The sequence below is a fragment of the Rhizopus microsporus genome, assembly GCF_002708625.1.
Source record: "Rhizopus microsporus ATCC 52813 unplaced genomic scaffold scaffold_8, whole genome shotgun sequence".
Lineage (NCBI taxonomy): Eukaryota > Fungi > Mucoromycota > Mucoromycetes > Mucorales > Rhizopodaceae > Rhizopus > Rhizopus microsporus.
In genome coordinates, this window is record NW_019671923.1 from 949,005 (window position 1) to 973,208 (window position 24,204).

Consider the following 24,204-nt stretch of genomic DNA (forward strand, 5'->3'; position numbering starts at 1 on the left):
TCTATCGAGAACGTTTTGCCTTGATATCATTTTTGTTCAAGTCTATAGGTAACTAGATTGGCCTATAGTAACTATTGATAATTTAAATATAGGAATTTTGATAAAGGACAGAAATGAAATACTATTAACCTGCATGATATTCTTGATATCCTGGTAAAGCCATCATATAATAGCAAGCATGACTCTAGTATCGTTTAATTATTTATTTAATAATTGAATGTAGAAGACAATCGACCATTTATGAGAACTATATTGGTTACCATAGGAGAAATGGTACCTGCCCTTTAACAGGCCTTGATTACTCAATATGTATACTATTATGAACAGTGACTCAGTTCACAAAGCAACAGATGTTCTACATCACTTAGTTTTGTACCGCCATATTCGCCTCTTTGAATCTGTCCCTCCCCCTTGAAGAGTACAAAAGCCGCTCCTTATCAAGAGCAAAATCATTTGCTGTAAGAATAGAAGAAGCAGTCAAACAAGTTAAAAAAGCTGTGTCATAGCTTACAAAAATCACTTTACAATGCTTTAAGCACGGAAAGAATATAAATACATAATAAATTTAGTTTTTGTTACAATTACCATGGAGTATTTTCACTTTACTAGTCAAAGATGCTACGTCTCAACGTTAACAAAAATGTTTAGTTACAGTTTTCGCACTTTTAAATTCATAGTTAATACAACTTACACTGTGAGGATGTATGAGAGAGACATATCAGTTATACGGAAGGTTAATCATTAGATGTACATTGACGCATGAAAACACCAAGACGCTGATTATTGTTTCTTGCAGCGAATAGAAACATGTCCAAGATATTGTGTGCAAGTGTTTTGTTTACACTTCAATATCGTATGTACTCTTCGTTTTGACTTCTCAGTTACAACATTGTCCATATTTTTATTTTTACACCTGTTGCATATTTTGCTTGTCAAATATTCATCTACCATACATATTTCTAATTGGTTTTCGCAGTATTTTTGCAAAGCCTTTTTTATAAGGCGGACAGGTGCCCTTCTGTTTCCTCTCAGGCTGCTGTTAAACATATCATCACCAAAAGCAATTATTGTTTTCTGGGCTTGTTAGGATGATCAAGTGAAGCAAGAGGACAATATTTGCTTTCATTTTCAGCAGATGATTTCTTGACCCCAGTAGACGCCTTCTTGTTATACTTTACACTTCCGTGCATTAACCGTTTGCAGATTTCATGCACCCCTTTTTGTTTACGAATATAGCATCGAAACTTCGTTTTTAACTTTTTATTTAAGATGACTATTCGCTTTTATTATGAAGATGGACAAGATAGAATAGTTGATGAGCAAGGGAATGGCGCCATGGATTGGGACGAAAAAGTTATGCCACTTCATTTAACAACTTTAACATGTATAAGACAGTACTGCGAGATGCAAGCAGATGAACAAGCACTTGTTAAGGAAGAATTGGATAGTATCATGGAGAAAGTTGTCGACACAGTTAAAAAATAGATAAAGGTTTATAATAAGTATTCGAACGAGCAAAAACTTTTATTTGTGTATTTCAATGGAACTAAACTATTCAACGCCATCAAATCTGGACGATTAGCAGGTGATATTAAGGAAAGAACGGCACAAAAATGGGCCAAAAGACTTAAGCAGTAAAAAGTCTGGGATATCTTTGAAAAACAGGCTAATTTGGTTAACAGAGAAAAACCACAATTAAATGTAAGCACAAGCTTCACCTTCTCAATTTCTATGACGATAATCTGCAAGCACGAGTGGTGGACGCAATGGATTCATTCACTCAAAAGCTTGCAGATTTCGATGTGAAGAAGAGCACGGTTCATAATTTTTTGAAGACTGAATGCAACCTTTCGTTCAGAAAACTGACGACTCAGCCAGCTGCCAGAAATAGTCCAGCTAAGATTCAGGAGCGTATGAATTGGGTGAAAAAGTGGACTGCAACGGATATGAATTACCTGGAAAATTGCATTTTGTCGATAAGTCTGGATTCAATATTAACATGAGGCCTCCCAGCGGATGGTCATTGAAACGAAAGCCTGCTGTTGCAGCTACTGTCACTGGTCATTATTTGAGGTTTCTTGAAAAAACCATGGATGAAATGTATTATTTTCCTGAGTTAAAGGGCTACTACATCGTAATGGATAATGCACCTATTCATACATCCGATCAAATTGACGAAGTGATAGTTGCAAGGGGGTACAAAAGTATCTACTTCCCTCGTTACTCTCCTGGGCTTAATCCAATAGAGCAGTTTTGGGCAACTGTCAAAAATAAGGTTAAGCGTAGCTCATTCGAAGCTACTGAGGATTTAGCTACTCGAATTATTGAAGCTTGTAACTCTGCTCCTCCTAAGCATCTTTAAGCATTTGTTCAGTACTCTGTCAATTGCTTTGCGAAGTGCTTACGTGGTGAGCCACTGTAAATGTTACTTTTCAATTAAAAAAGATATTTTTCACCAAGCGTAAAAACTACCCTTTGGGAAAAATCAAAACCGCTCTTTATAAAAATTTATTAACCGCACTTTTTTTTTTTGAAAACCCGTCCTTTGGCGTTGGAACGACTGCATGTGTGGATTTTGTCTTCCTTTGATATGAACTCCAGTCAGCACTCTTCGGGTCGTAAACGCAAACAAGAGTACATTCCTAAAGAAAGATATGATATAGATGGAACACTGATAAAGAATGAAGAATACAGCAATAAAAAATCAACTTGGGACTTTAGAGAAATAGTAAAACAAAAAAAGACACTTTTCTATATACGCTGACGATCTATTCATCTAGATTCGAGATCAGCGTAAATACTATGAAGCAATGAAGGATGCACAAGCTTTTGTAAAGGCAAAAAAGAATGAAAAAGAAGCTCTGGTTCTTATTGATCACGAACGTTGTTGGACAGAGGAGATAGATGACTTGTTCTTCTCAAGGAGAAAACGAGGCATGGTCTCTTGGTATATGCCAATAGGCTCACCCATCTATTATGAATTTGAAAGTATATATTAGACAACACAAGGAAAAGTAAGACAAGTCCTCATATCATAAATAGGATTTTATGAAAATTTAAAAGAAAGCGTAAACAAGGATAAAAAGCCAGCAACTGTTAAAAGAGACCCAATGTCCATCATAAAACAAGAAGGAGAATTCATTCGTCATGCATTAGTCTTATTTCATGACTTTACTGAAAAGAAAAAACGGATTCTCAGAGAAAAGATCGAAACTAATCGACAGTTATTGCCTGTAACTCCCTTTGCAAATGCAATTGTGGAAACGCTCAGAAAGCACAGGGTATTACTCGTCGCAGGGGACACAGGCTGTGGTAAGAGCACACAGGTGCCTCAAATCTTAATGAAGGCTGGATTTGACAAGATCGCATGTACACAGCCTCGACGTATCGCCTGCTCTTCACTAGCAAGACGTGTGAGTTATGAGACGCTGAATGAGTATGGATCTCAAATAGCATATCAAGTGCGGTTTGAAGGCAACAGGACACACCGTACACGCGTTTTGTTCTTGACAGAAGGGCTGTTGCTTCGACAGTACACTGCGGATAATATGCTTTCGATGTATGATGTGATTATAGTCGATGAAGTGCATGAGCGACACATGATGGGTGATTTTTTACTATCTCTTTTAAAAAAGACACTGGCACAGCGCAAAGATCTTTATGTTGTCCTCATGAGCGCCACCATTAATGCAGAACTGTTTGCACAGTATTTTGATGCACCTACATTAGTCGTGCCAGGAAAGATGTACAGTGTTAAGATGCATTATTGGCCGCAAGGAGATGAGGATACGCATTTGGTGAATGAGGCTGCACATAGAAAAAGACAGACTGATGTTATAAAGGTATATGTAGCTTTTTTTATCTGCTGCTACAAGACGCTAACTTTTCTTTCTCTCTTTGCTTAGAGTTCTATACCCAGTCGGCCTGAACCAATTAATCCAGGTATATATATAGATATAGATACCATACACGTACTTTGTTATTCACATTTGGGATTAGCACCCTATATCAGAGTGATGGACTATATTGATCAATCTGTTCCTGCAGGAGAAAGAGGCGATTTACTTATATTCATGTCTGGCATAAATGAGGTCATTTACATAGTCATATAGGTGCTGCTTTTGCTCACACATTGAATAGATATCAATCCTTTCTGAAGCATTAATAGAGTATACCCGAGAATCAAAGTATAAACGTCCGCAATCACAAGTTATATATATACTAAATCCTTTATTTCTTACATAGAAAGTGGATTGTACTTATGCTACATTCATCCCTTTCAGTCGAAGAACAAGAAAAGGTAATATCGTATAGTGTCATATATCCTATCATAACACACACACACAAAATATAGGTCTTTGACGCTGCACCTGAAGGAATTCGTAAATGCATCATTAGTTCAAACATGTAAGTGCGTCTTGCTAGCCCAGGTCACTCTATGGACATGTCTTTAACCATTCTTTATAGAGCAGAAACTAGTATAACTATTGATGACATTCGCTTCATAATTGATTCAGGTAATAAAATTATTCTTAATCCTTTCTCTCTTTTTCTTACGCAAAAAACTCTCAGGCAAAGTAAAAGAGATGAACCATGATCCAGCATCCAAAATGAGCCGTCTCTCTGAATTTTGGATATCCAAAGCTAGTGCAAAGCAACGTGCAGGTCGTGCAGGGCGTACAGGCCCAGGAGAATGCTTCCGACTTTATTCTGAAAATGAGTATAATCACTTTCATGATTTTGCAATCCCAGAAATCCAGCGCGCTCCACTCGAGCCACTTTTGTTGCAAATCAAGTGTATGGATTTAGGCGACCCGCGTCACTTTGATTATCTTGAAGCAAGTTCAATTAGGCATACTTGAGAGATATAATCTAATTCTAGCTTGTATAGGCTCCTTCTATAGACGCAATCAATGCATCTATTGACTTTTTGCAAAACTTGGGGGCTCTTGATTCAAACGAGAATATAACAGGGCTAGGCGCCGTTTTAGCTCAGTTACCTGTGGATGCCATTGTTGGAAAGATGTTAATTCTCGGCATGGTAGGGGGTATATAATCAGCATTTATAGAATAATATGACTCAACCTATCCTTCCTTTTTTCTGTAGGTATTTAATGTAATTGATCCTATTGTTACTATTGCTGCTGGTATGAGTGTTCAATCTCCTTTTGTTCGCATTACTTCTAATAGAAACCCGGAAATCATCAAGGTATGGCGCACACGTGCTTCTAAGGGCTAAACCAACGCCAATATATATGTATAGAATCGAAGTCAGTTTGACTCCAAACATGGTGACTCGTTTACGCTCTTGAATGTTTGGCAAGCATGGTTAGACGTGAAGAATGATCGCAAAGTAAGAACAAAAAAAAAAGAACTGTGACAGGATAACTTCTTATAAGTTATTCATAGGAATCCTCACGTAAATGGTGTAAAAGACACGGTATTGAAGAACAGCGATTATATGAGGTAATATAAGAGAGAGAAAGAGGGAAAAGTGTGCAAGTAACTTATCTTTTGCCATAGATTACAAAAATGAAGAAACAGTTTGAAAAGATTCTGAATGACTTTCGACCGGGTCTCTTACAAAGCCTTCAACAGGAGTCTGATGATTATGAAGTAAACCAGGTTTGTATAGATGATAACGAGAAATTAACCTGTATTTAACGGTATTAGAGTACACAATCACGGCATCAGATAAAGGAAAAATTACGTAGAGAAAAGTTTGATCAAAAGACGAATAAAAGACGAAAGGTACTTGAGATGAATACGTTTGACGAACAAGAAGGTAAGAGATTCAGTTGATTATATATAGAACAAGCTACTTATGACTTTGACAATGCAAGACGAACCATCGGATAAAGTAGATATCAGAGACCTTGAATTTGCACTCATGAATGACGTGCGTCAACTTCGATCAAGGGCATCTAGTTTAAGTAAACGACAGGTTGAGCTGGTCAAGTTGATCATTTGCTCTGCTTTATATCCTCAATTTGCCATTGGAGATGAGCATAATCCACACAGGAATAGCAATGAGCTCGTATTTCATACGACAGGTAATCTATTTACCTTAAGAAAAAAGGGACTAACGTCAGGAGATAGTAAAGAGCTTCTTATGTATTCATCCTACCAGTGTCGTAGCATCCCATCCTGAATGGGTACAAGGAGATGACCCAAAACGACGAAAAGGTAAATGAGACATTACTCCAATACAAGAAAGTATAACCCTCTTTTTGTAGATGATCAAACAGCAGAAGATGCTATGCAGCAACAATTACTGTGCTACCTACAGCTTTTGGAGACTAACAAGCCCTATATACTAAATATAACCAGAACTCCCGGTAAGACAATAAGTTTGTACAGATAAACAAGGCTAACCTTTCAAAAAGGAATTCATGTACTGCTTTTGTTTGCCAAGTCCAGTATGTTTCTTATATATATTAATCATACACAGGCCTCATACATTGTTTTATAGTTGATACGAATTTTGATTGTAGCTTGCTCGTGGTTGACAAATACTATATAATAAGATTCCGTACGACACCTGTTGCTGAATATGTACTTTACCTATCTTCCAAACTTCGTAGCATATGGAATAAGCTGCTTAATCTTCGAATTAGCCAAGGTCTAGGCAAGGTATATATATATATATATATGGAATGATGATTCTCGTTTAACCATTATGAATTAGGTCGTAGAAGAGGAATCTAACGTTATCATCAGTCCAGCCACAAAAGAAAAGCTTCCTTTAGGCATTCAACACATTTTATCAGAACAAGGTCAAACTGTTCAAGGCTTTGATAGAGTTGATATGTGGACACCTGAAACTGAATTAAGATATAGAAAAGAGATGCAATCACTTTGTGGTAAGTATCAGTCAATGTGAATAACAAGACTGACATTTGTCATTATAGACAAACTAGTTGAATTTATGGAAACGTCAATTTCTGCTGAATTGAGTATAGGAAAGGCATCTGAATTGATAAAGATGGTATATAAGAAAGTCTGTTAAATCTTGTTTGATTTATTCATATAAAAATAGTATCCAAAATATAAACCAGATGAGAACAGAGAAGATAATTTACCAAGAACATGGAATTCAAGACAGGTCATTCAAGGTGGAATTCAGATAAGCCCAAGTCTATATTATGACAGTATCGATGCTCCATCCTGTGCTTCACCTGTTCCTATTGATCAAATACCTATCTCAGAACACTTGAAGACATATTGGTACTGTGATCAATGTAAAGAAGTCTATTCGTTTAATAGGAATGAGGCCATGGACCATCTTTCTACTTCAAAACATAAATATTGACTACAATATGTTTATTTTTGTAATACACGTAAATAAAAATAGCCCTTCAACTCTTTGTTTATCAATATTTTCCTCCTTTTCTTTTTCTATTTCTCTTTTTCTTATTAAATAATCTGACAGCAATTCAAGAATGGGAGATATGAACAATATACATTTATTATCGGATGAGCATCGTCATTACTATTACTATGGTTATGATCATTTGTCTCAACCTATGACTGAACAACATCATCATTTTCAACCAACACTGAATACTACGATATCATCACCTATTGAGCCAAATATTAATCAATTTCAAACAGGGGAAGAAAGAGCAGTGAAGCCAAGTAAAAAAGAAAAAAAAGATGTCAAAGCTAAATCAAAAGGATGTGTAACCATCTTGTTAGGAACATCTTCATCCGCTTCTTTACCCTCACACAACATGAGATGGACTCCAGAAGAGGACGCGCTCTTGCTGGATGCTATTGTAATAAAGCTTCTTTTTGTATAAACAAATAACTCACTCTTCATTAGAGACTCTATGGTTATGGAAGTTGGAAAGCTATAGCTGATCATGTCAAGACCCGGAACGCTCTACAATGTAAAAATCACGCTCGTCAAAGAGCAGAGTTTAAACCAAAGGTAAACCCCCCTTTTTTTTTTAAACAGCAACTCTTTCTCTCAACACAATAGGGAAGTATGAACCTATAGTATCCATGACGATGGCTGAAAACCTGTTACCTTCTTTTTCACAGGTATCGCATATGGCCGCCTATCCAGTACCCAATGAAACGATGCGGTTACCGCCTGCGTCAAGCATGGTGCCACAAATCTCTATTTCCCAAAATATTCATCCGAATGCAAATTTTTTTATATCACAACCTTCCACCATGAGTCATACGGCTACTGCTGCTGTTCCCCTTTCACCTTCTGTTCCATCAACAGAGACCACTCAAGTAGAACAAGTCGAAAACGTAAATACTATCTCTGAAACTGTAAGAATTAAAGCTGTCCTTTTTTATATGCAACTTGCTAATGTACTTTTTTTTTCAGGTACTTGATGAAAATGACATTACAGAACACGAGAAGAAAGGAAATGCTGAGTGGTTTATGGGAAAGCAAGCCAAGACACCAGAAAGATACAAGAGAATAAGAAATCACATATTAAAATGCTGGAGAGAGACGCGTCCAAACTATTTGACCAAGACAGCTGGTCGTAAAAATTTACCCGACTGTGGTGATGTGAACGCTGTTGGCAGAATACATAGTTACCTCGAAAGCATTCACGCTATCAACGTAAACTGCGTTGTTTCTCCTACTACAAGAAAAAGACCTGGTCGTAAAAGTGGCAGCAGCGAAGATGGGTAAATGACGGCTTTTTTTTGGTTCCTGAAAAAAAATGGGAGAGAGAGAAACAAGAACCTAACACACACATCTCATAGTGCAAATAAAAAGAAAAGACGACCTGGATACTATTGGTAAGTGTGGTACTTTGCTAATCAATGCTATATCCTCAAATCATAACCGTGTTAGGGAGGAAGTGTATGGTGACGACGACGACGACGATGATAAGGATCATAAAGAAAAAGTAGAATACACTGTCACCAAAGGTATCATCATAGACTAGTGTTTATCTTTTTATTAACTTTATTGTATAGATGGTAAAAAGAGACCTAAAAGAAATGCAAGAAGGCGTGATGGTTTCTATGGGGACAATGGCCGTATAGGAGGCGATAATGATCCATTTACGTTAATTCCTCTGGGTTACTACACCCAACAAAAGGACGCTCCTTTTACTGTAGAAATCGGTAGTGATGCCCTTGTAAGAATGTGCTTTTTATGTTATTTTTGTATCTGTGCTTATTTTCAGTAGCTCGTTATGGAGTTTCATGCTCATTTAGCTTTCACCGAAATCATTGGCTTACTTGGTGGAAGATTCTTGAAGGATCCAGATGGTGGCCAGAATAAGCTAAAGGTTGAGTATGTATTCCCTTGTCGCAGCACAAGTACTGGCATCCAGGTATGTCACAGATATATATAACAAATCTATCTGATTGCTAATGACTATTATCAGTGTGAAATGGACCCTGTATCGGAAATGGCTGCTAGAGAGTTATTTGAGCAAAAAGGTCTTGATGTCGTCGGATGGTATCACTCGCATCCTACCTTTGAGCCGCAGCCAAGTATTCGAGACATTGAGAATCAAACTTCATATCAAGTAAAGAAAACGATGATTTGGCTATGAAAGAAATACTAAACAAGGTCTCCGCTTTTAGGATCTATTTCGCAATGAAGCTTCTGGTGATGAACCATTTATTGGGTTCATCATTTCTCCTTATAATCAAGAGTATGCAACCGATCGATCACAAATACAATGTCTTCATATCAGTAAAAGATGGAGTACAACCAATCAGTACCGTAGGTTTATACGAATGTCTTTTTAAAAGTATCTTACACATATCCTTTAGGTCTTCCTTATGCTTGCATACAACAAGTTGAACAAAAGCCACAAGTATCTCAAGATGTCTTGAATACATTTAATAACCTGTTGCAAGAATATAAGGATTATGAAAGGTAAAAATGACTAATTTACCCATTCTTGTTATTAATTCATGTCTATAGTAAGATTGACATGACAATGACATTTGCTCAAAAGCCTCGATTGGACAAGCTCTTGTCTTCACTAAGAGTACACTTGTACATGACGCCTGAAGACAATGATAAATTTTTGGAAACGGTTAAAAACATGGTTCAGGAACACTTTATTACCCAATCCAACAACACTTTAGCAGACAATACCAACAATACTGTGCCTGGAAATTCGGCAGATGGTGTCATACAATCATTGGCAGTATAAGATTTCATTTATATGTACACATCTTATTTATCAAATAAAAAGACACATTATTTTTATAACAAAGAAACCTGTTTATTGAATAGTAAATACTTGTTCTATTCTGAATCAAGTTTAAATTCAACGTTCTGTAGTCTAAATCGCTGGATCGATTGACAATTGATATATACCTGGAAACCAGCATCTTGTAGTTTCTCTTCTGTTATCATTTCATCATAAATATAATGGATGGGAACTATAACATCGGTCTCAAAGTATGACCTTTTTTGAGATGTTGTTATGATAAACATTCCTTCCTTGTCCTCATCGTTACCATGTAATGGTTGCAAGTTGTAGATATCTAGTGTTTCAAGACATATACTGGGCCAATCTATGACTATTATTTCTGAATTATCCGGACTGCCAGCAGCAAAGACATCATTTATATAAAGATGCTTCAGGTTCGGGAAATTAGATACCAAGTCTTCAAATAATCCACTTGACACTACAATAGAGTTGAGCCTTATTATTTGAATAGATATATTGGTACATTCTGATAAACCGGGTAGTTCATAGTTTGTGAATTCCAGTGATTGAAGATAATGACATTTCTTTATGAATGAGCATAGAGCGTCAGGGATTCTATGTCTTGAAGTATTCCCTGATTTAGCATATAGCTTGTGTATATATGGCACTGAACGTCCCACGTATTCACCCAATCTCATGCTTGGATTATGATAAGGTGCGTATAATCTAGTAAAACATTTGATAAAGCCATTTATCCTTCTGAAAATAGTCTTGAGAACCGGATTCTCATTAATAAATGATTGCTGGATTATTTCCAAGCTATGACTCAAGTTGGGCATCCGTAGCTTGAACAAACTCTCGAGATAGATGCGGACCATAAGGGGCACGATGTTTTCAGCATCTGGATCATCTTCGAGTTGGTATTCATTTAATGCCAGAGTGAACTGAGATTGCCTATCTGCGTGCTTGATGAGTAAATCAAAGAGTCGATCGTATGATCTGTGGCTGATTGCTTGCGAATGTGGATTACCCATACTAATACGTATATTTGATAAATTAACAAGCTTCTGTGTGGTATAAGCAACGACTGCATCTGATAACGTATCGGACGTGACATGGAGACTCATATCTTTCATATATTGATGCGGTGTTTCAATCACTGGAACAAGTTCAGATGCAGGCACGCTAATACCAGCAAATAGGCGGGATAGATCAGGACAATGATCAAAGATGGACATATAGTCCTCCAGTGTGGCCACACTAATTTTGCGTAGATTAAGTTTTTGAAGCCTTTTGAATGATTTTAAAAAGCGCAAATCATGAACTCCCAAAGGAGCATTAAGCTCAGTGATAGAGTCTTTGTACTTGTAATAGTGATCAATGGTTATTAAGTCCATAGTGAAATTATCTTCAGGCAGCTTCTTCAGTTTCCATTTTAAGTTGTCATCCATGTAAAGAAGAGCTATCAATATGTATTTTTTGAAAACTCGCGGTGGCGCTTCAATTGCTTCCACATTCGGACACGATTGAGCCAACTTTATAAAAGCTTGGCGTGGTATGAATGGTCTTGGATCGTAGCATGGTATGTACCATTGTATAGATATCACTTTAACAAAATTGCCAATTTGGAGTAACCTATAAGGCTGAGGCAAGTTGGTAGATAGGTCATGGAGTAGATGGATGCAATAATCACTGCAGAGATTAATACGTCTAAATAACTTTCTGGTTGAAACCAAATACAGCTTATAACAGACCAGTCTGAGCTGTAGCAATTGCCGCTTTAAAGTAATGTGTTCAAGTATAAGTTCAATTACGGTAATAGGCAACTGTTGAAGAGAAGAAGTCATGAGAAAAAAAGAGAGTCAAAACCGTATATTTCTAAAATTTAGCCGAAATTTAAAGAGTTACTTGTAAGCACGCGTAAATATTTTGTAGTAAATATTGTTAAACAATCATAGACGTAACAAGATAAGAAGAATAACATAGGACATATATAGACTATATTAGTCCAGCTATTGCTTGTTCTTTAAGGGCAAAAAAGATCGTGAAGTACAAGTTAAAATGATTTGCGCTGTGTTTAAATTATATTCTCCGCGCTGCTTTTATGAAATGCGAAATGAGGAAGTGCGCACATGATTCAATGCAAAAATAAACAATCTTTAATGAATTTCTTTTTTCTTTTTTTTTTTCTTCTTCAGTAAAAATGAGTAAGCAACTTTGACTGTAAGTAACTAGTCCTTTTAACCTTCTTTAGCTGTACCCGAAAATCCCGCAAAGCTACTTGAAGCTCAGTTAGCTCATCGACCAGATATTCAAGACTTGGTCGAAAGGAATATCATCAAAGGTAAATACTTGTTAAAATATATATTTATTACTTACTTTATATCGTAGATCCTAAAATGGATGCACAAGAAAAGAGAAGGGTTGAAGAATCACTTCTTCATAAAATTGATCATCGTCCTACTCCCGAAGAGCTTGTTCAGCATAACATATTAAAAGGTAAACAGTACTTGCCCCTCTGCTTTATGCATTTTCTTATCTGAGGGTTTTCATAGCCGATCCTACTGAAGTTGCACCTGCGCTTCAAAAGAATCAATTTGAGCTTGAACGGAACATGATTCATGATAGTCTTGAAAACAAGCTTCATGAAAGACCAGATCGAGCTAAACTGGTTGAACAAGGTATCTTGACAAGTAAGTATTTTTTTTTCCCTTTTGTAACAAAACAAAGGTCATCCTTACTTATTTCTTTATAGACGACGAAACTTCTAAATAAACAATTCTATTGGTCAAGTTTGCTCACACGCTTCAAACTGCATAAATACATTGTTTTACTTACTTTTTTTGCCATTTGATTTCGTTGATATGAACCCTTTTCTTTCATGTAGAAACATACAGACTACACCTCTTTTAAGTTTTGATAGCGTGTATTTATCATAAAACATAAAAATGAAGGAAAAAATACTTGAGATAACAATGAATAGATTATATAGAATCTGTATGTAAGATTCTATTTTAATTCCTTGGATTACAGCTATACTGATTTATTTTTGGATAAATAAAAAATAAAAAAAAAAAACCTGTGCAGGCACTTCCAGCCACACAGTGATCTAGGTACAGTCATTCCACTACCACTTGGTCACTTTTTTGAAAAAGGTGGTCAAGCTTTAGAGAAAAATTGATTGGTCTTTTACACACAATTTGATCCGAAAAAGAAAAGACGTTTAGATGGGATTTTTTTTTATTGCAGACTGTCATCAAATTGATTAGTAGAATACTGAATAAAGTGCTGTGAATGCTTATCAGAAATAGATTCACTAACTTCAATGTTAATAAATTTTGTTCGCTTTGCTTTTTTTTTTTTAAGACGGCTCATAATTACTCAATAGAATTAAGCTCGGACGAGTGAAACAGGGGAGAGAGAAAGATGTACTGGTATATATACACACATATATATAGCCACTTCTAACGATAACTGAATCAATCATACTTGGTATATGAGCTGAAGCACTATCGATAATAGCTAATCGGGTGCTGGGTGCTGTAGCTTGGCAGCTACTACGTATAGACCAAGGGTTATCATTGGTACTTACACTAGCTCTTAGTGTTCTGATGTTAATTGACAGATGATGATCCGATTTTTATTGTGACTAGGTTGAGCGAAAAGCTAATAATCAACAAGCTAGCACTGCAATACTTGTGATGTGACCGATCCAAGTCAGATACAGGTACAGCGTGGCTGCAGGCTTGTATGCAACAGTATCTCAAGTGTTGGCACTCAACAAAAGTTCTCTGTATTTCCCGTTGGCTGCACCCTCTTTTGCATCCTACATCAATATGCTGTTTGATACATGATTATGCTGAACTTCGCTGCCGCCAGCTGCTCCAAACAGGTAACCTCCTACTCGACCTACTCTTCAAGCGGACTTGCTAGTAACATTAGTTCCATAATTTGCCAAAAAATAGATCAGATCTCAAGGAACTCTTATACGTACATTCCTAGTTTCATTGATTACCTTTTGCTACCCCAAATTCCTTTGCCTTGTCCAATCCTCTCCCTCCCCTGCGGTCTAATCTTGCCTCCATAATCTATGTTTGCTTATTTCTCATAAGGCCACTTTTTCAGTCCCCAGTCCTGAAAGTGATCTGCAAAATTCAATGAGTATAACTGGCATCCTGATCTTTAGAGGCACTTTTTTGAATGAGCGGTTTTCTTCAAGTCATTTGCTGTTGGCTCGGGTTATTTCTGTTGTATATATCAAAGGCAAGAATAGGTTTACCTTCAAGGCATTGGATTTATCTGTGTTAGCTCTGATAGTATAGAAACACAGACAGCTTGTCTGAAAAGTTACTTTTGATCACCGTTCTTGAGTGGATAAGCTAAATAACATCTTAATCAATGTTATATACACATGAATCTTTGTTGGTAATATTGTATCTCAAGAATTTTATTAATACCATCCTTTCTCAATCACCGTACTGCAATCTACTTTTCAGTCTTGAGTGTTGGGAGCTTGATAATAGTACCTTTATTTTCTTGCACGTAAAGGAAACTCAATAGTTTTAATGACTAGGATTTTTTAACAACACAATTGTCTTTTGTTACTAGCTATTCTGACTAAAGTTACTACAGTCTCTCTCCATTGGTACACATCCTCTGTTTTGGCCACAAATTCTTGTAATAGAGTGGGTCTTGAAGGTACATGTATTATTGTATAGGTTTTGCGAACATAGAGATTTAATTATTGATTCGAAGTATATACTAGCATCTAAAGTTATTTCAGAATTAATGTACGCTAAAAAAAAAAAAAAAAAAAAAAAAAAAAAAAAACACTAACAAAATGTATTTACCATAAAATCGTACAACAAACATTGGAACAGGAATAGTCAAATCGGTAGTATTTGTAATATATTCAATGGATTTTATGTATGCAGAGGTCAACTTATTTACGTCACTATTTATTTTTTTTGAATTGGTATTGTTGAAGTTCAAGGTATACACTACGCGCATGAGGAAATCCATGAGAGGGTTAATGTTACAAGCGCTGCCTGTGATGTCGTCAACAAACCTTTTGAATGCGCAGCTTCGAGCTAAGCTTGTTCAGGGAACAGACATCTTTCCATGTTCCTTGATGTACATATACTTACCTGTTCTTCTTTTACTATAGAATTACACAAGAATGAGTTTTTTTATACCACTACCCCTTTTACCATGAACTATGGAGCTTCGTCATCCACTAGTCTTATAAGTACTTCAAGCTCTCTGGCTCCAGGTGATCGCATAATCTCTGTTAAGTTTTCGCTTGGTGGTATTGGTTTTAATACACAATGCATTAATCAAGTAGAATACTTGGTAAATCTTGTCAACTATTTTTTTTTTTCCAAAGTGAACGAATATTATGAATAAAATGTATTTTTCGTTTTCATTGCTTTTTTTTTTAAAAAAAAATGGTTCAATCAACTAGATAAAGGCACTACTTGTACGGTATGATGTATCATGTAGAGACATCAAGACAGAGGTAATGGTATTACCCTTTTCCACATTAACAACGGCGTTATTTGTATATGCAAAGTGGGGCCAGACCCAGTAGAGGAAAGCGTGAGTATTTCGCGACAGAGGCAACGGGTAGTTGTTTAGAGATGAAGAAATAAAATATACCTATTAGTATACTGTATTCTGGGAGATCAAAAAGTGTTGATTAGCCAAAAGGAAATTAATTGAGCTTGTACGACAAGTATCCAAATGTCGTATCCGAATATAATTGACGCTTATTGAAACTAAGCAAATTACCCTTACAATAACACTTACTAGTACATAACATCATTTCTTGATTCAGACATCACAGCAGTAAAACTAAGAAGCCCTTAATTAAGCTACTCTATCCCAGAACAACTGTTAGATTCACGTCAGCTATAGTCCTACAGTAAACTTAAAGTATAAATAAGAGCCACTCTTTATGAATAAAAGAATTGATTCAGTCTTACTGTATCTTATTGTCTCCTACTTTAATATTATCACATCAAGTCAACGTAAAAAAATCATAGAGTTACCATAGCAACACTGTTGAAAACATCAACCTTAAGTTTGCAGTGCGCTTTTGTTTCAAATAAAGCTCTTTTCGAGATATAGAAAGAGAGCGAAAATGTGGATCATAAAGTAACCAAACCCACAACACAAACGGCCAATGTTTCCCTGAGATCAAACTACCCTCTTTTTTCTCTCATTTGTCATGCAGAGCCAATCGTTTTGTCTCAATTGACCAGTCTCAGACTGCCAATTAAGCTTCGACACTGCATAAAAGGAATCACACATATGCAATTCTCCTTTTTTTTTTCTTTTTTATATCTCTTACTTTTTTTTTCTCATGCTTTCTCGATTACTCAAGACACGCACAATCGCCACTGCTATTCATCGACACGCCTATACCAACGTTCGTTGTTTATCCACCTTTGATAAACATAAAGACGTCTTTCATGCACTCGGTTTAGACAAATCAAACAATAAAGGTGTCTTTGACGGTGAATGGAAGGGCTCTGGTAACATTGTTCCTTCTTATAATCCTGTCAATAACGAAGTGATCGCTGAAGTGATTACTGTAAGTTGAATGTATTTTTCCCACGAAAAGTTTCCCACGTTCATACTGTCATTTTTTAGGGCACGCCTCAGGATTTGGATGTGGCCTTTGAAAAGGTAGCTGAAGCACAAAAGATCTGGAGAGAGGTAAGTGAATCGAGAGAGCTGAGGCGCGCATCCGAGTACTCACATGGCAAGGATAGATGCCTGTGCCCAAGCGTGGTCAGGTCTTGTTGACGATGAGAAACGCACTTGTACAAAACCTTGAGCCATTAGGCAAGCTTGTTGCTTTAGAGATGGGAAAGATTTTGCCTGAAGGAATCGGTGAGGTCCAAGAGTACATTGATATTCTCGAATATGCACTCGGTTTATCTCGTACACTTCAAGGTTCTATTATTCCCTCTGAACGACCAGGTCATGCCATGCTCGAAACTTGGAATCCTCTTGGTACTGTAGGCATCATCAGTGCCTTTAACTTTCCCGGTAAGTCTTTTTTTTTTAAAAAAAAAAAAGTGCAGCGCTTGCTTATCTTCTGCGTTTTGTAGTTGCTGTGTATGGCTGGAACTGCGCCATTGCTCTTGTCACAGGCAACGGTACGATTTGGAAACCAGCTCCTACGACATCACTTTGTGCCATTGCCGTCACCAAGATCATTGCACAAGCACTCAAGGAACACAACTTGCCTACTTCTCTTTGCGCTCTTGTCACAGGCGGTACAGATGTTGGTCAGGCCTTGACACACGATAAACGTGCTCACGTTCTCTCATTCACGGGATCTACTGAAGTGGGCCGCGAGGTTGGTAAGGTCGTTCAAGGTCGATTTGGTAAATCAATCCTAGAACTCGGTGGCAACAACGCCATCATCGTCACAGAGGACGCTGATTTGGACTTGGCTTCCAGAGCTATCTTATTCGCTGCTGTAGGCACCGCTGGCCAGCGCTGCACTACCACACGTCGTTTGATCGTACAAGAGTCTGTGTACGACAACTTGATCGAACGACTCAAGAAGGCATATGCTCAGGTCAAGGTGGGTGACCCTCTTGACGACGGTGTCCTCTGTGGTCCTCTTCACACACGTCAGGCTGTGGATGTCTACAAGAATGTATTGAACCGTGTCAAGCAACAAGGTGGTGAAATCATCATTGGTGGTCGTGTTCTTGAGGATGGCCCTCTCAAGCACGGCAACTTTGTCGAGCCTACCATGACACGTGTTCGTCCTGATATGGAAGTCGTTCAAAATGAAGCCTTCGTGCCCGTTCTCCACACGATGACCTATAAGGTAAGATTAATCATACGCGTCAAACAACAACTTACATAATTTACTTTAATAGACCTTGGATGAAGCTATTCAAATCAACAACAGTGTCGCACAAGGCTTATCTAGCTCTATCTTTACTACAAACCCTAGCACGATCTTCAAGTGGATTGGTCCTGCTGGCTCAGACTGCGGTATTATCAATGTCAATATCCCCACCAATGGTGCTGAAATTGGAGGCGCCTTTGGCGGAGAAAAGGAAACAGGTGGTGGACGCGAGAGTGGAAGTGATAGTTGGAAGCAATACTGCCGACGAGGCACATGGTAAGATCAAATTTTGACTTTATATACTATATGCTCACTCTTTTACAGCACCATCAATTACTCTGGAGCACTTCCTTTAGCTCAAGGTATCAACTTTGGTTAAATAAAACCTTTTTATTTCATGAAACTAGAATAAAAATCAACTATGTATACGTAAAACTAAAAAGGAGGACATGTATATACACAAATAAAAAAAAGTAAAGGTATTTTTGTTTAGAAGCCAGTAAAGATAGCAGCACCAGAACAGGGCTTGGTAGCAATAATCGCAGCCTCTAATTCCTCTGGGGTGATATTGGGATACGCCTTGCGGTAAAACTCATCTTTGAGAGCTTGGATCAACTGAGGCACACGTTCCTCGGTTGTCAAATGCACTGTGCTTCCTCCCCAGCCAGCACCTGTTAATCTGGAGCCGAGGGATCCATGCTTACGAGCGATTTCACAGACTTGCTCAATCTCGGGACAAGAACACATAAAGTCTTGTGAGCAAGAGACTTGAGAGGCATTCATGAGTTCACCAAGGGCTTTGAGCCCATCTTCACCATCACTGTGTTTACAGATCGCGTCAAATTCGACCACACGGGAGGCTTCTGTCAGGACATGCTTGGTGCGATGCACAAGACGGAAATAGTCGGTCTCGACATGGAAACGACTCATGTATTTTTCTTGTACTTCCTTTACAGACATGTCCAACATCTTTGCAACTTCATCAAGTGTGTAACCGTTGCCATTTGTCGAATCTTGAGGAAAGTGTTCCAGGGCCTTGGACAAGAGGTGTTCAAACTTTTTCCTGTCGGTCTTGAGAGTTGAATCTTTAAAGTAAGCATCATAGACTTCCTTGAGGGTATCAACAGGTGGTAGTTGAAGTGCCTTGGAAAGGAAAGTAGCGGCCATACGAGTTTCGACCACACGAAGATTATAGTTACGAGGAGCTGTGACAAGCTTGTCAGCAGTGACCAGTGTGTTGGCAATAATAAATGCAAGCTGTGGATCGGTCTTGGGCAAGGGCACAGGGAATGTATGTAGCTTGGGCACAAACTCAACGTGAAGGGCAAAGTCCTTTTCAGATAACACAGATGCGCTTTGATCCATACCACCCGAGTTCACACCGACATTGCGTTCGGCAACGATGGCAATTTCTGTTAATTCAGTCTTGGATATCGTCAACTTGTTAGCGGTGATGACCGCAAGGGCAGATGCACACACAAATGCTGCAGAAGAAGAGAGTCCACCTCCGGCAGGTACAGTACCGTCTACGAGCAAGAATAAGCCCTTTGGCTTGTCCAACTGGAATTTTTCAAGCATGCCCTAACTCACTCTATGAATACTATTTTTTTTTTTCTTGTTTGTTTTTATTTTCTGTACCTTGTAACCACACTTGAAGTAATTGGACCACTCCAACTTGGTTGAATCGATCGAGACCACCTTTTCTTTTCCTTCATAATCAAATTCACGTGCAGGATATTTGGCACTGTTGACATTTGCAATGCGCACCTTTGTGTCTTCATCCGTGACAGCACCAGCAATCACCACGTCGCGTTCGATAGCCATGGGAAGAACACCAAAACCACAATAATCGATATGTTCACCAATCAAGTTGACACGACCAGGTGATCGAACGACAAACTCGGCCTTGCGTCCATGAGCACGTTCAAATTCATCAATAAGGTGTTGGTATCGTTTGCTTTATATATCTTGTTATTCTTTCTCTCTCTCTGTGGTTTGAATTTCGCTTTGAAAGTTGCTTACCTTTGTTTAGGAACAGCACTGGGATCGTAAATCTTGTCAAGGCTATCAAAAGAAGGTACAGAAGAAGACATTTCTTATTGAAAATAATAAAGAAAGAAAGGAAAAGGCTGGGAAATGAAGCCGGTTTATATAACCTATCTTCTTTCCAAGGTTTTGTGTCATCTTATTCGTGACTTTTTTGCTTATATAAACATACACATTGCCTTTTTTGGTAAAGTAACCTTGTTCTAAGGCTAAATGACAGTAGAAGCTATTTCAACTGAAACAGTACCAAACACAGAGGAATATCGACCAGATGTTTGAACGTAGTTGAGTGCATGTATAAAAAGAATAGCAAAAAACAAGGTAGTGTAATACAGAACAACCATGACAAAAAAGGGAAAGGGAGGGACTGGAAAAAACTGGGAACTGGGAGAAGTGGCATGCTTGCTCAAGACAAATGGGTGCGAATGGTTCCCTTGGATGAACCTTAAATTGACAATAAAGTCTACTAAAAAAAGAAAAAAAGATGTAGCTGATATTCTTTAGTTTGGGATGATGCGTTGTTGTGTCGTTGTGTCGTACAATTGGCGATTGACAATAAAGTGGTGGAGGGCAAAACAAAGATCTTTTTTCTTCCCTTTTCTTCCCTTTTTTTTTTCTCTCTTTCTCTCTTTCGTCTTTTTTTGAATCATCCTTGGCTGTGACCGCATCATGTGATGCATTTTTGTCAATCAAGGTTAGAAAGCATCATAGTATATCAATAGAAGGTATGTAGTGTGTTTCTTCAAGAAAAGTAGATGCATATATATATAATTATCTGTGTATTGTGCGTGTCTGGTGTGTAAGTGTGTGTGTGCGTATAAAAGATAGAGAGAGAGGGGGGATTAAATTATCTTCCGTTCGCACACACACACAGAGAGCGAGAGACACATACACATACACACATTCTTTTTGACCCAATTTTTTTATTTTTATTTACTTACTATTACCTTGCTGTCTTTTTCTTTTTTTTTAACTTTTTATACATAGATCCTTATTTATGAATCACATCAATCCCCAACATGACAATACAACAAGCACTAATACAAATGCTCCAACCTGGAGAATATTACGAGGTAAGTGATGTCAGTAATGAAACAAAATAAGAGAAGCTTATATAATGAGCATATAGAGCGTCGTCAAGATCCATTTCATTTCATGATTTCAAGGCCACAGCCTGTAAATACAGCTCTACCGTTACCTCCACCTCCACCTCCAATGTCAACTTTACCCATCTCACCCGAGTCATCGTCTCTAGATGACAGTAAAAAGAATCGACGAGTAATCGCATCTAAGCGAGCAGCACAGAACAGAGCAGCCCAAAAGGCCTTTCGGCAACGACGAGATCAGTATATTAAGGAATTGGAAGAGCAAGCAAAAGAAGCCAAGGAATCGAAACAAGAACTGAATGAATTGAGACAAGAAAATACAAAACTGAAAGAACGAGTGACCGCGCTCGAGCATCATATTGTCCTCTTGACAGGTAAACCTGTAGATGAAAAGGCGTTGCAAAGCACCCATATTCCTGCGGCATCAACGGCCTCACCACTACCATCATCACAGACACCCATAACCGAACAACAACAACAACAACAACAACAACAAAACGTTGAATCAGATGTGACACCACCACCATCAACGACAACAGCAACAGTAGTAACAGCACTAGGAATAAGTGAAGGAACAAGTGAAGAAGAAGGGAAAGGGATTGAGCTCTCGACTGAACATGATACCACAAAAAAAGCCGACCCTGCTGGTCTGGTACCAGCGACTATGGCGCACTTTTGGCAGGATCAACAGGTTGATTTTGACTTTGCGTTTGATCCCTTTATGGAAAATGAATTTGGAATGATCAATGAGTTTCTTCCTAATGCCAATAATGAACAAGTCCTGGATGACCTATTTGCCATGCTTCAAACAAGACAAAGGCCTCAAATACCATCTAGTTTAGAAGAAATGGAAAAATGTTCATAGAGCTTCCCCCTTTTTATACATTTATGCATTAATATCTTTATATATATAAAACAAGCAATCAACTTGTTTATGCCTTGTAACCATAGCAATACAATGTAGTCATGTTTCTACTTGCATATTTCTATTACGGCTACTTTTTATATCTGCCTTTATTAATTACAAGGCGTTTTTCTTTTTAATTCCGAACATGACACACACATAATTCCCCCCAGAGCTGTTGATGAAAAAAAAAGACGGAAAATGAACGGCCGCTTAGAATGGATTAGAACAATTCATGGTACACTTTTATATAAAGTAAAGGGTCAAGTGATATAGTCCAGTAGAACCCAATCGAATATCCCTTTTCTCTTTTTGTTTTGTATGGCAGAGATAACATCATAGCAGTGGCGCCATCACGAATAAGGATAAATCGGGGAAATTCACTTGAAACCATATTTATGCACTGAAACCAATGGTTGACCAGAGGTGAATGGGAGATCCATGATCAGTTACAAAAATAGCGCCAAACAGAGGACATGTACAAAAGTCCGAAAATCCTGCAAGTAAGATTCCCATTTGAGCCATACAAAAAAAAAACTTGGTTATTTTTTCTACTTTCTTCCTTTTTCTCTCTCTCTTTCTCTCTTTTAATATTTATCAATTTTCTGATTGAATGTCAGCGTCAATGGGTAAAGTAAATAGATAAAAGGAGAATACAGAATTTGGTATATGAACTAAGTGTTAAAAAAGATACAATTCAAGAAAATGAAATATCATCTGCAGACCAATTTCTGAATACACAGCAATTTTTAAGTGACTCCATGTATAATTTGATACCTCCGAATCAACCACAAGTGAATGAAAACAATTGTAGGTTATGATTAAATACAGTCGATTTACTCATTGACTATCTATAGTCGAACCACCTGTTGACTATCCTCAAAACGTCTTTGACCAATTCCCTTATACAACACAACAATACATGGCGGGTAAATGTTTTACTTTTAATAATAATAATTATTTAAAATAACCAACGTTGCTTTAATAGGACCGACAAATTCAAACACGCCTCACAGAGCAAGTCTTCCCATCATTTATGACACACATTCATTTCTACCAGCATCAAAAGAAACTACCAGTGACATTACTGCCAGTAGACGTTACACAGAAGGATCTTTACCAAAAATAGGAGCAGCAAACAAACGTCAAAAAAGTAATACTAAACGATCAAGTCGAGAAAAGAGCGAACCGGTAGATGAACAACGACGTCAGTTTTTGGAACGTAATAGAATAGCCGCTCTTAAATGTCGACAACGAAAAAAGCAGTGGTTGGCTGACCTGCAACATCGGGTGGAGTTCTTGGCAACAGATAATGAACAACTGCAGACCCAGGCGACATTACTGAGAGAAGAAGTGATCAACTTGAAGACATTGTTATTAGCTCACAAGGATTGTAAAGTAGCCCAAGCCAATGGTACAACCATGAGCGCCATTCAAAACGTGTCTTCATTACATGATACAATGATGTTTCCTACCACGTCGACGTCTACTTCATCATCGGCGACAGATGCGAGCAATAACAATAACAATTATACACATTCTCCTTCTAACGCATTCAATACAGATAACTTGGTTCAGTTTTAATAATAGTAATAATAATAAAAAAAACATGTAAAAACTGTCACCACTTTGGAGAGGGGGTTATTCTAGGCCTTATGTTTACTGCTTTCATAAATCAAAATCTACCCTCTGAGTTTCTCACCAAAGGATTTATACTTTTATCTTGTCAGCATACATTTTTGACGATAAAAAAAAAAAAAAGAGTACAAGGCAAAGGACAATAACTTTGACTCACACCTGCCTATTTTGGTTACCGCATAAAGAAATGCCTTTGTTTACTTTCATTGACACCCTTTGTACAACCACTCCATCATGGATAAACGCATTGTAAAATAAAAACCAGCTCCACCATTTACCCTGTGCATCTAAGCAATGAAAAAATATCAAGTCTTTATTTAGTTTGTACATATTTCGAAACCGCCAAGAATAAGCCTTGGCCTGCAAAATGACTCCCTGTGTAAAGAGTCGAATTGGCCGTGTGAAAGTAGTTGATGCTGTTTTGGTCATTTTCCTGTCGAGACAACTTTATATCTCATTCACCCATGCAAATACATTACACAG

The 24,204-nt window shown here is 37.6% G+C and overlaps 8 protein-coding genes across 8 annotated transcripts; 6 read left to right on the forward strand and 2 right to left on the reverse strand.

Moving 5' to 3' along the window:
- Positions 1-2,557: 2,557 nt before the first annotated feature.
- Positions 2,558-6,613, forward strand: RHIMIDRAFT_136975 (P-loop containing nucleoside triphosphate hydrolase protein). The gene is made up of 19 exons (XM_023605625.1): positions 2,558-2,988; positions 3,043-3,842; positions 3,906-3,942; positions 4,000-4,091; positions 4,141-4,187; positions 4,246-4,300; positions 4,355-4,407; positions 4,468-4,517; positions 4,573-4,838; positions 4,892-5,041; positions 5,108-5,209; positions 5,264-5,353; positions 5,410-5,466; positions 5,524-5,625; positions 5,674-5,785; positions 5,844-6,053; positions 6,100-6,186; positions 6,237-6,338; positions 6,387-6,613. Exons 1-19 carry the CDS (start codon positions 2,811-2,813, stop codon positions 6,470-6,472), a joined length of 2,676 nt encoding a protein of 891 aa, XP_023466479.1. The 5' UTR covers positions 2,558-2,810; the 3' UTR covers positions 6,473-6,613.
- A 663-nt stretch (positions 6,614-7,276) lies between these two features.
- RHIMIDRAFT_136917 (uncharacterized protein) lies at positions 7,277-9,979 on the forward strand. Its single transcript, XM_023605624.1, has 13 exons — positions 7,277-7,638; positions 7,699-7,778; positions 7,826-7,933; positions 7,990-8,286; positions 8,345-8,655; positions 8,734-8,769; positions 8,825-8,901; positions 8,950-9,113; positions 9,165-9,311; positions 9,366-9,509; positions 9,568-9,713; positions 9,760-9,865; positions 9,914-9,979. Exons 1-12 carry the CDS (start codon positions 7,443-7,445, stop codon positions 9,788-9,790), a joined length of 1,737 nt encoding a protein of 578 aa, XP_023466480.1. The 5' UTR covers positions 7,277-7,442; the 3' UTR covers positions 9,791-9,865; positions 9,914-9,979.
- A 236-nt stretch (positions 9,980-10,215) lies between these two features.
- RHIMIDRAFT_283307 (uncharacterized protein) lies at positions 10,216-11,983 on the reverse strand. Its single transcript, XM_023613123.1, has one exon. The coding sequence runs from the start codon at positions 11,600-11,602 to the stop codon at positions 10,244-10,246; it is 1,359 nt and encodes a 452-aa protein (XP_023466481.1). The 5' UTR covers positions 11,603-11,983; the 3' UTR covers positions 10,216-10,243.
- A 348-nt stretch (positions 11,984-12,331) lies between these two features.
- Positions 12,332-13,098, forward strand: RHIMIDRAFT_137029 (uncharacterized protein). Its single transcript, XM_023605626.1, has 5 exons — positions 12,332-12,358; positions 12,406-12,495; positions 12,543-12,650; positions 12,707-12,844; positions 12,907-13,098. Exons 1-5 carry the CDS (start codon positions 12,355-12,357, stop codon positions 12,924-12,926), a joined length of 360 nt encoding a protein of 119 aa, XP_023466482.1. The 5' UTR covers positions 12,332-12,354; the 3' UTR covers positions 12,927-13,098.
- A 3,416-nt stretch (positions 13,099-16,514) lies between these two features.
- Positions 16,515-18,461, forward strand: RHIMIDRAFT_137075 (aldehyde dehydrogenase; the record flags this gene model as incomplete). Its single annotated transcript, XM_023605627.1, has 6 exons — positions 16,515-16,746; positions 16,806-16,871; positions 16,928-17,207; positions 17,270-18,003; positions 18,056-18,303; positions 18,352-18,461. Coding segments are annotated over 6 exons (1,615 nt in total), but the record flags the coding sequence as incomplete, so codon positions are not given.
- Positions 18,462-18,516: 55 nt separating this feature from the next.
- RHIMIDRAFT_202545 (galactokinase) lies at positions 18,517-20,120 on the reverse strand (the record flags this gene model as incomplete). Its single annotated transcript, XM_023606621.1, has 3 exons — positions 18,517-19,608; positions 19,666-19,984; positions 20,050-20,120. The coding sequence occupies 3 exons, from the start codon at positions 20,118-20,120 to the stop codon at positions 18,517-18,519; spliced, it is 1,482 nt and encodes a 493-aa protein (XP_023466484.1).
- A 972-nt stretch (positions 20,121-21,092) lies between these two features.
- Positions 21,093-22,044, forward strand: RHIMIDRAFT_251694 (uncharacterized protein; the record flags this gene model as incomplete). Its single annotated transcript, XM_023610872.1, has 2 exons — positions 21,093-21,146; positions 21,178-22,044. 2 exons carry the CDS (start codon positions 21,093-21,095, stop codon positions 22,042-22,044), a joined length of 921 nt encoding a protein of 306 aa, XP_023466485.1.
- Positions 22,045-22,553: 509 nt separating this feature from the next.
- On the forward strand, positions 22,554-23,819 carry RHIMIDRAFT_137088 (uncharacterized protein). The gene is made up of 4 exons (XM_023605628.1): positions 22,554-22,712; positions 22,774-22,893; positions 22,941-23,012; positions 23,072-23,819. The coding sequence occupies exons 1-4, from the start codon at positions 22,697-22,699 to the stop codon at positions 23,665-23,667; spliced, it is 804 nt and encodes a 267-aa protein (XP_023466486.1). The 5' UTR covers positions 22,554-22,696; the 3' UTR covers positions 23,668-23,819.
- Positions 23,820-24,204: the final 385 nt, after the last annotated feature.